General features: G+C 38.9%; 1 protein-coding gene across 1 annotated transcript; it reads right to left on the bottom strand.

Annotated features, from left to right (window-relative positions):
* Positions 1-2,204: 2,204 nt before the first annotated feature.
* On the bottom strand, positions 2,205-4,417 carry phox2a (paired like homeobox 2A). The gene is made up of 3 exons (XM_087795750.1): positions 4,195-4,417; positions 3,229-3,416; positions 2,205-2,690 (listed from the first exon to the last, which is right to left on the bottom strand). The coding sequence occupies exons 1-3, from the start codon at positions 4,415-4,417 to the stop codon at positions 2,205-2,207; spliced, it is 897 nt and encodes a 298-aa protein (XP_087651876.1).
* Positions 4,418-11,267: the final 6,850 nt, after the last annotated feature.

Genomic DNA, 11,267 nt, shown 5'->3' with positions numbered 1-11,267 from the left:
CGTCGTTGCCCATGAATGACTCGTTTAATTACACATGTTTGTATTTATTCTGTTCATATCACCATTTAATTTCATTTAATTATATTTAATATATTTGTGTTGGACACATACAAGAATTTCACATTTTATTAACTTATTATATTTTTTTATTTTACTTATTATTTATTACACTAGTCATAACTCAAAACGATATTCCTCACATTTACATTATATGTACTTAGACTTTTATATACAGTATGTAAAAATGTGTGTTTATTTATTTTAAAATGTCATAGCGATGTACTTTGTTATCCCTCTATTATCTTGCTGTCTCACTGGGCCTCAGTAAATAATCTCCATGTAGTTTTGTGATCGGATGATAATAAATAATAATGAATTTAATCTAAGAAATAGCTTTTCTCTAAGAACAATATAATATTCTCCTACAGTTTCATAATTTTAACGATTTTTATTCATTTAAAAATACAGCCTTATATTCCATAAATTCATTGAGTAATAATAAATAAATAATATAAAAAAATAACATTAATCAAAGTTTATATGTTCTGTATATATTTTATTATTTTGTGTGTTGAAGGTAATGTCTCAGAAAACACTTGTTTCATTTGTATTATGTTGGATTCATCCTTTAGCCACTGAAAAATATCTAAAAATTGTGAAAATAGTAAAAGTTAAGGCTGTTTTAATTGACAAAACCTACACACAATTAAAGTTTTCATGGATCAAAGTCTATAAAAATAAAGCAACTTTGCTGTTTCTCAATGTGAGGACCGCTACGGCGGCCTCGGTGGATCAAATAGCATTTTTCTTTTAAAGTGTTTGCGTTCAAGACGCTGTGATGAGTGGTTGCAATCTACTTTTCCGCCACTAGATGCTCCCAAAAATCATCTTTAGATCGACAAGGCAGAAGCGAGAGACCATTTTTGACCTTTTATTTAAATATGATTTCAGATCATACTGCAACAGTGTTGTGAGTTTTTAATATTCACACATTATACCGTTACACTCACGCACAAAAAAAAACAGTTCATTGAACACATCACGTAGTGCTTTCCGTAATGTCGAGTCGAGGGAATATTCCAGGGAAGTGCTATAACTTCCCGTCTGTAAAGCAACGTGGAGGAAATAAAAACTCTAGCTAATATTTATATTACTACTTACAGATTTACAGTCACAAAATGAGGCAGTTTTTAAAGGCAAAATAATTATAATAATATTAATAAATACGCATGTTCCCTTTTACAGTAGATGTCTTTGTAAACAATTGAAAATAAGAGGAAAGGATTTGTATGTATTTCTTTTTCAGGAAGCGACACTCGGGTCGAACAAGATGTCGTCGAAGGAATCTCCAAAAACATGCCCAGCATGACCGTTTAGTTCCTTATAGATCTAGGATGTGGGTCCCAGACTTCTGAGGGATCAGGGCCCGAAACATGACGTCTTCTCCAAGAGGGGTTGAGTTCCTCGTCTGCAGGTGTTTTGGGTCCAAAACCCATGTAAACCTCGTCGGCTCCACCAACATATCTGAGCTCCTACGAAAGTCTGCGTCTTCTTTCGGTCCGTTAAAGGGTCCTCGTCGGGACCCCGAAGTCCTGGTGAACAAAGTGTCCACTGTCCGGGGAAGGGGAGATGCATGATGGGACCAGGAGTCACAGGGAGGGGTCACACCGGGGGCGTCCCGGCAACCGACTGGATACACTGGAGGAAGAGTCTAATTGGATTTCCCGGACTCCTCTTAAATGCAAAGACAATGGTGGGGCTCCCATGGAGCCAGGGAGTCGGGGTGAAGGGGGTACGGGGGGGCGGGGGGAAGTCTTGGAGGAAGTTGTGCTTGCTGGTCAAAGAGGGTTTGTCTTCTCCAGCCCAGAGTGGTGTGTTTGTAGTTCTGCTGAGACGGTGCGCTTCCATTAGGTTTGCCGAAATAACTCCCTGTCCCAGCCACTCGGGGTGAGAGGTGAGGACACCCTGGACAGGGCCCTCGTGTCTCATCCTCATCGGTGGACAAACGTAATGGAGACGCACCTTCAGAGCTCCTTCCAGGTCCAGTTTTTGGGTTCTTGATGTTTTTCGTCAGAAAATTCACAAAGTTCTTCGAGGGTCCAGGTCTTGGATTCTGCTTTGTTTTGAGATTCTTTTTTTGAGGATGAGCACCAGAACCCTCATCTGTGGTCCCCAGGAGCACACGGTCCCGACGCCGCCGACCTTCAGAACAGGTTCATCTTGATGGGGGGGTTGGGTTTTCTGTGAAAGGAGGACAGGACTCCGGCGAAAGGTCCGGTCATACTGTCTGCGGGCTGCCAGGCCTTCAGGATCTCCTGAGTCTGGGCGGCCGGCTCGGCCACGGCCGGGTTGGACGGTCCCAGGCTGGACCAGCTGGACGTCTTCAGACCGTGCAGGACCGGGGAGGTGGAGGAGTAGCTGTTGACCGGAGCCGGGCTGGGACTCATGCTGGCGGGGCTGCCCATGTTCCCGTTGGCCGAGCCGGGCAGCGAGGCGGTGCTGTCCGGCGTCGGGCTGCAGGTGGACTCTTTGGATTCGTCGTCGTCCGATGAGGATCTGGTCTCCCCGTTCTTCTTGACCCCGGAGCTGGAACTGGTGGTGCTGCCCGCCGACCCGTTAGAACTGTTGGCCTTAGCGTTGGCGGCCCGCTCCTGCTTACGGAACTTGGCGCGTCTGTTCTGGAACCAAACCTGTGACGAAACACACACATCGGGTCAGAACCGGATACAAAAAGTATTTAATTTTACCAAGTTTATTTTAAAAAAAAGTACAAGTATAGTAAGTATACTAAGATAAATTCACTTTTAATGTACTAAAAGTATATTAATTTAAAACTTCTTCCGAATAAATAGAAACATTTTACAGAAAGTATATTTATCAGTGTACTAGGTATACACTCCTATTTATGTAGTTTACAAAAGTATACCTGAAGCATACTCAAAGTACACTATTCTATATTCTACCAATGTACTAGGTATACTGTATACTTGTAGTGTATATGTTGATTTATTAAAGTATATTTCAATAAAGCAAGGTAAACTCATGGTAAATTCCCCTCAACGTACTGTATTTGAAGTACATTTCATAAGGTATACTTGAGTATTTTGAAGTATAGTATGTCAAAAGTACCACTTCGATTTTAGTATTCAATAAGTATACCTGTAGTACACTTGATTTTTGCTGAGGGATTTTTATTCATATGTATTTTTTTTCAAGTCGGACTTGTACCTGGACCCGGGCCTCCGTCAGGTCGATCTTCAGCGCCAGCTCCTCCCGGGTGTAGATGTCCGGGTAGTGGGTCTCAGCGAAGACCCGCTCCAGCTCCTTCAGCTGCGAGCTGGTGAACGTGGTCCGGATCCGACGCTGCTTCCGCTTCTCGTTCAGGCCGGACGGGTCCGAGAAGAACTTGTACGGAACTGAAAGAAGAAATTTTTTTTTTTTATATAAAAACATGAAACGACAAATATACGCGGAGATAAAACGGATACAAAAAATAGAATTAAAAAAAAAAATCGAACAATATTAGATATAATTTAATATTCGCGTTAATTTGATGACGTCATTTACTTACGCAACAACGGGATATTTAATTGTATTAGTTGATTTTTCTTTATTCATTTATTCGACTTAATATGCGAAAAAAGAATTTAACATATAACGCATATTAAAAAAAAAGCGATAATAAAAACAATAATACAATAATAATTATTTTTAAAAAAAGACGTCATACCAGTAATACAAGTGAAATACAGTTGACGATTTAAAAATAGTTTAATTAAATAAAAGTAAGTAAAAAAGTAATTTTACTTATTAAAACTTAACTAGAGTTTGTATATATTTATTATGTAGCCGTCTTTTTTTCGATTATATTTATTTATAGTTAGTAAAAAAAGGACTTTCGTTAGTTGATCGTTTAAAAATGTATTAAATAAAAGTGAAGTGGACAGAAAGATGATATTAAAAGTAATTTTAATTTTTAAAACTGAACTACAGTTTGTATATATTTATTATGTAGCCGTCTTTTTTTTCGATTATAGTTATCTATAGTTAGTAAAAAAAAAAGTACTTTCGTTAGTTGATCGTTTAAAAATGTATTTATAATTATATTAAATATTTTTCTTTTCAAAAAACGGCAAAGCGAATCGTTATTTTAAACCATTTAACCACCAAAATGAAAAAGTAGATTTTTCTCACCAGAAGAGTAGGGTGTGGGCTGGTGCTCCCTCAGGGCTCCCAGGGTGCAGCTGGCGGTGCTGAGCGGGGCGCAGGCCGGGTTCGAGAAAGGTCCGCTGCGGATCGGGTTGTACTGGAAGGAGCTCGCCTGGCTGCAGGAGCTGAAGTCCGCGTAGGCCGAAGCCTCCATCGCCGCCATGCACGAGTCATAGGAGTTCAGGTAAGAGTAATCCATCTTATACATGGAAACAGCGGAGGATGCGAGGGGTCGCGGCGCGTGAGACGTTGAGGGTCTTTTGGAAAAAAGTACTTCCAACGAGGAGGATCCGCGACGCGATAATCCAGACGTTGTGCGCGTGTCTTCTGCTGCTGCGTCTGACAGCTCCCGCGCCCGCTCGCGGTTTATAATAAACTTGGGGGAGACAATGGCGAGGCGGCGGTCGTTACCATGACAATAGCGGATGTGAGGGACCCGCCCCCTGAGCGCCGCCCACCGCCGAGGCAGAGATGCTGTCGCACCCGCAACATCAGCCGTGGATTTCAACTCGTTCAGGACGCGTAACTATCGTTTTACGGGATTTTAATCCAAATTAAAAAACGTATTAATCACGTTTTTTGCTTATTCATTTTTTATAGATTGAGGGAGAAAAGTGGGAAAAACTATTGATGACAATTTCGTTTAGAAAATCCAAAATATTTTGATTTTTTTACCCAGAAATTTTGATTATTTGTTTTAAATCCGGGAACTCCGGTTTCCTCCCACAGTCCAAAAAACAGGCCGAGGTTAAATGACGTGTGTGTGTTTCTCCGTGTTTGTGCGTGTCTGTATATGTGTGTGTCTTTCTGTCTCTGTGTGTGTGTCTGTCCAGGGTGTCCCCGCCTCTCAGCCGAGGAAGCTGGGATAGATTCCAGCAGACGAGACGTTTTTATTTGTTCAGGCTTTTCCTTGATTTTCTGGAACTCCTGTTGTTTAATCAGTTTTATCTTGATCTTTAAAGTATATACTTTATTGAATATTGTTTTGATTGTTTAAGCGCTTTGTGACCCTGGTCTGGAAAAGCGCTATACAAATAAAAATTACTTACTTACTAACATGAATAAATGGAAAAAAAAGATGTTTGAAATAGTCACAAAGAGAAAAGTAGTTTTTTTTGGAGGATAACAACAATATTAAACTTAGTAAACACGACGTAATAATATTAAATCACAAAATACTCGAGTTTATTTTAGATTCAGTGGATTAATAAACACAATATTATTTTACACCGGATGCGTAAAATTCCTCATATTTATTTTAAAACTCAACTTTTGCTATTCAAGCCATAAAACTATTCCTTCAAAACTCGAGACTGAATGTCGATCATTTCACTCCAGACGAGGATCCTTGAAGGCTCTGAACGTGAAGCTCCTTTTATTCAAAGTCTGTTTATTGCGCCTCAAACGCGCGCGTGTGTGTCTCTGAGTCTTTATGCGGCGACGAGCGTCCAGATGTGACGGTGATTGTTCAGATTAAAAGCTGTGATTTGATTCCGATCACTTTTAGCGAGATGTCACCAGAGTGACGCGTCACTGATGTATAGACGAGGGAGGAGAGAGAGCAGCGGCGGACGAACCATAAACACATTGACGCGCCATAAATTGGTTTAAGTTTATTGTTCCGTGTCATACAGTGTGATAAGTCATATCCCGCACGGCCCTCACACACACACACACACACACACACACACACCCTCACACACACACACACACACACACACACACACACCCTCACACACACACACACACACACACACAACCATACACCCTCACACACACACACACACACACACACACAACCATACACCCTCACACACACACACACACACACACACAACCATACACCCTCACACACACACACACACACACACAGAACTACTTTCTTTTAAACAAAAGTATAGACGCATTTTAACAACATATACTGATTTGAATTTAAAGTTGTTTTTGTGGACACTTTTCTCTATGATACATATAATGTCAATTGTTAATATTATATACATTGTTTTATTATTACCCTGACATTATATATATTTTTTAAATAACAGCATTTTTGTATTTCCTGAACTATCCACAATAAGAAAACCCATAAAAAATAAGAGTTTAATTATAAAAAGTGATGAATTGTGGTAGGATAAGTAAAATGAAAGTGGTATTTGTTTTATTTTATTAATTCTCTTTCCGTTTTTTTAATGCTTTTATAGTTTAAAGTTAAATTTGAATTTCTTTTCTCACTTTAATTTGTTTACGATTGATTTCAACACAACATGTAGATTTAAAATTGCGACAACAATACAATTGTGTTTTTTTAATATATATATATATATATATGACGTAACAAACCAATTTTAAACATTCAAATATTAGATCAGATTAGTCCGTTTTTAAATTTTCGTCTGACATAATGAAAAATCTCAGGGGGAAAAAATAAATCATTTTAAAATTAATTACGATTTAAAATGTCCAATGCCAGGATTGCATTAGCGGCTATTTTGCATCGAATATTATTTTAAATATGGAAGCTTTATAATACAATTAAACTGTGGCTGATAAATAATGTAATATTGTGCGCAGCGTAGTTTGTGCATTTAAGGTAAAATCTGAGTGAATTTATTCAAGAGTTCAACTTTGAAACGTGTTTCATCTTTTTTTTAAAAACGATTTTAAAAGACGACTTTTGGCATGTTTGGCTCCACGTCCCGTCTGTCGGGTTCAGGGGTCAGTTTACACATAAACTTATAAACAGTTACCAAGTTGAACCATCCGGCCAGTTTCCTCGCGCTTGAAAAGAGCATCCAAGGAGCGACTCTAGCTCTTCTTGAACAAAAACACCATCTCAGCCTCTAATCCCTTCAAAGACCCCCGGACTCTTCTGCGCCCTTAATCCGCTCTTTGGTGCTCCATGCAGGGGGAGACCCTTCTCCTGCGCCCGGGCTTTAACTTTGGACTTTTACATTCATGACGGAAACAGTAACGGGGATCTTTGGCATTCATGACGTCTTGAGTCAACATGGGGGGACACAATGGTCCCCCCAGAGGGTCCCCGAGAGATGGACCCTGATGGGGATTATGGCCCCGCATCAAGGACTAGGATTAGGTTCGATCTGGAGATAAAATTGATTAGAAGTGATCGACAATAATTAAGATAAACGCGTCATTTAAATGGGAATTCATTATATTTACTTTATTAGTTGTTTTTTACATTAACTTCAAGAACTTTTCGCCTTAAAAAACGTTATTTATAACTATTAATAAATAAAATGTATCTTTTTAATCTTGGTGAGTTTGTGAGTGACGTCACAGCATGATGGATGGACGGAGACACTGGTTGAAGGATGGTTTAATGATGGTCGGACTCCAGGCCGGTTCTGTCCCGGGACGCACGGTGGTGGTCTGGTGTCAGTCGAGGCTGTCAGTCAAGAGAGATCCTGAGGTCTCCATCAGTCACCCGAAGAACGATGACTCGGTTTGTTACTTTTTTTGTTTTGTTTTGTTCCGAGCTGTAGAAACCATGAGGTCACTTGTGTTTGCACATGCGCAAACGTTGCAATAAATAAAACAAGAGGATAGGGTTTAACATCAAATTGATTTTAGACTACATTAAGTAAAATAAATCCTCATTAAACTTAATTTAGAACGGTAATAATTACATTTGTAATAATAATATATTTAATTACTTAATTCTTTACTATTTTAGTTTTAATAATTCAAATTTACTATTAAAAAAACGGCCTATTGGAAATGAGATTAGTCTATGCTTGGTTAATTATTCAAACGTGCTAATTAACAATAATTAAATAAAATGTATGAATAATTATAGATTTAATTACTATAAAAATATATATATATTATAATTAATAACGTTTATGACACGTGGATTAACGCATTCATATATTTTTTTAATAATATGTTTTGATATAATAACACTTTAGTTCGAGGGATTTATGGAATATTCAAATAAATAAATGTAGTACTTCAATGAAAGGACATCTAATTAAGTGCAATACACAAATAATTAATTTAATTCTTCTCTTAATGTGTTTGTAAATTAAAACGTGAAAAAGTAACTTCAGGACTTTGAACAAATGTGCATTAATATATATATATTTTGACGGTTAAAACCGATCCTAGTACAATTGAATTTTCCATCCGACAGACGGTTATATTAAGTGACCGGTGCTGAAGTGGTCAGTGTAACTGACCATCATCTAGATGTGTGTGTGTGTGTGTGTGTGTGTGTGTGCGCGTGCGTGTCCCTCCTCAGATTTGATATCCAAGAATAAAATCAAAAATCACGGATCGTGCTGTTAACACCGGCCCGAGCCCGCCGGCGAACATTTGATTGTGCCGGTGATGGATGAGGGGGAGTGGGCCCGGGGCCAGGGGTCCCCGCCGGTGCCGCTGTCTCCGCATCTCACATCCAAATCAGCGGAATGTTCCGTGACGCACCGGCGGGTGTTTAACCTGGTTAGTGGAGCAGCGACATGGAGGCACGAGTGTCGCAGGGAAGTGATGATCGTAGGAATCATCTGTGAGGAGAGAGGCTCTGATGGCGGGAATCTATTATTATTATTATTATTTCTAGAGACATTTAAATCTTCAGTACATTCATGATAACGTTTGAATTCCGATTAAATATAATCTAAACAAAACGTTCGATCAAAATTTGTGATCACAGTTTTTTGCATCAATTTGTTTAAATTTTAAGAAAGAAAAACGTTTTAACTATCGTTTTCTTAATTGTTTAATTTAATTATTTTGGCAGTTTTGTAATGATTTATTCCGCAGTTTATATTATGAATGATTAACATATTTATCTGAGCATATATGTATATTTTAATAGGGCCAAACTACACGTGTAATCGGCCATAAACAGGCGATAAATACGATTATTAATAGTAGTAAAATTGGAGAAATTACTCTAAACGGCTTAGTCCGCCATTTTTAGAATTACTACGCATGCGCAAAACTAGTTACCGGACCCCAGCAAAGACAAATAAATATGACACTGCTTTAAAAATATATATATATATATGTATTTCAGAGGGATCGTGATCATATTTGCAATTATTAATTCAATAGTTTACCCAATAAAATAGAGCACCAAAGATAAATTTTTTAAAATGTATTCTTTAAAACGTAAGTAATGTAATATTTTGCAAAATAAAGGCCCTGGGGCCAAATCTGACTCTTATCATTTTATACAACCAACATGAGCTATAAATATATATGTTATGAGATCAAGTTTAGAGTTTTAGTTTGTCTGTTTTTCATAAAGGTCATAAATAATGTAACTCAATAAATACAGCTTTTATTATGAAAGGAGAGACATAGAGTCTGTGAATATTATTTAAACGAGCTGCTGCTCGTTTCCGGTTTGTACTTATGAATAAATGGATTTTAAAATGGTGGTAAATCGGAAATATAAAATATGAATAACTGGACTTGAAACAGATTAATCTGCGCCACCTGAGCTGTTTCATCAGCTGATGCTCACTCAGTTTATGAAACATAATCTGGAAAAAAACCCTAAAAAAAACTTGAAGGTTCTCGTGTTGACAACGAGCTCATATAAAGGCAACACAGGAAGTCCACGAGAGGCTGATTCTCATGCAGCGTCCATCTCAGACCTGTATTACACTAATGGAGAGTTTAGAAGAAGAAGAAAAAAAAAAAGAAGCTTTTTAGGATAAAAACCAGGTCCACACACACACACTCACACGCGCGCGCAGCCGGGGCGGGCGCGCGCACGGAGAGCCTCTCCAAACAGGCTAATTAGATCACGAGCTCTGGCCCACGGCGGGGCGCGCGGAGCTGTGGAAAGTTAATTGAATTAAATTCCCACTAAACTAATTAGGCTGCAATCTGCCACGCGAGCTGTCCCTGAGCAAGGTTCGAATTAGGCGGAATGGATTTGTTCCTTTTCTTTAAAAGAAAGGCGGACAGGCCGGTGTGTGTGTGTGTGTGTGTGTCCTTTTATTTGCCTTTTTATTCGGGGGCCCTCCCGTGGGAGCGTCACGTGACTCTCCCGCGGTATCCGGTGTATATCCACGGTTTTTTTTTTCTTTCTTTCAATATCGTGAAGGTGTGTCCGGAGCGTCTTTTTAAAGGTGAGGTAATGGAGGTGGAATCGATCCGTCGTCAGGGGGGGACAGGGGGGCCCCAGAGGGACACGGATGAAAAGTCCCCGTTAAGAGCGGGACAGATATGATAATGCGAGAGCCACGAGTCGTCGTTCATCATTCAGCACCTCCACCTGAGCTCCTCCTGGAGGCCCTCAGGGGGGGATTATCAACTAGTGTAGATCAAATCTCGTTTTATTTGTATTTGATGGTTTATATTTCAAGAAATTGTTTGAATATTTGCATTTTAATGGTAAATACATATAACATTTTTGTATTTAACAATGTTCGTTTTCATGTTGCGATCAAACTTTCGTACGGGCCACGAGGATGAAATCCTGCAAGGTGACTGAGGACGAGAGGATACGGTCGATTCCAGCTGCCGATGTTCGGACATATGAAAGCAGTTGCGACTTCGTCAAGAGTCATGCGGTCTGTAGATACTGCGACACCAGAGTCAAGTACTTGACAATGCTACAAATATATTCTTGTTTTCTACAGTTTAACGATGTATTGTAACGTTGTCACTGTATCATGATACTCATCGTATTGACTAACTGTAGTTTAACTGACTGTACAAGCAAACCATGAGACGAAATGTGTCTTTCTGTGACTTTAATTCATCTTTTACGTACGCTGGTGTGTTTGCAACTCACGATACGTAAGATACTTGAGTCATGATGGAATAGAATCACGATATATCCCACGATTACGACTAAGTCTCTCTGAATAATCACACAATGTTCGTCAAAATTAAGTCAAAACTACAGGAAATGAAATGTTGATATAGAAATACTACAAGTTTAGCGCCTTAAACTGTAGTACAGGTGCAGATGCTGTGTTGGTAAACTCTTTAAAAATGTACAATAAAGTAATTAAGAGATGAAATATCAACTTTATAATGGAGGTTAAAGTGATATATTGTCAATATTCTCCCCC

This window comes from Callionymus lyra, chromosome 7, assembly GCF_982586985.1.
Source record: "Callionymus lyra chromosome 7, fCalLyr1.hap1.1, whole genome shotgun sequence".
NCBI lineage: Eukaryota > Metazoa > Chordata > Actinopteri > Syngnathiformes > Callionymidae > Callionymus > Callionymus lyra.
The sequence above is the reverse complement of the archived record's forward strand: the minus strand, read 5'-3'. Positions and strand labels throughout refer to the sequence as shown.

Coding starts and splice junctions, on each gene's coding strand:
- phox2a (XM_087795750.1), bottom strand. CDS start 4,417: ATGTATAAGATGGATTACTCTTACCTGAACTCCTATGACTCGTGCATG. Junction 3,417..4,194: donor GCCCACACCCTACTCTTCTG/GTGAGAAAAATC, acceptor TTCTTCTTTCAG/TTCCGTACAAGTTCTTCTCG. Junction 2,691..3,228: donor TGACGGAGGCCCGGGTCCAG/GTACAAGTCCGA, acceptor GTTTCGTCACAG/GTTTGGTTCCAGAACAGACG.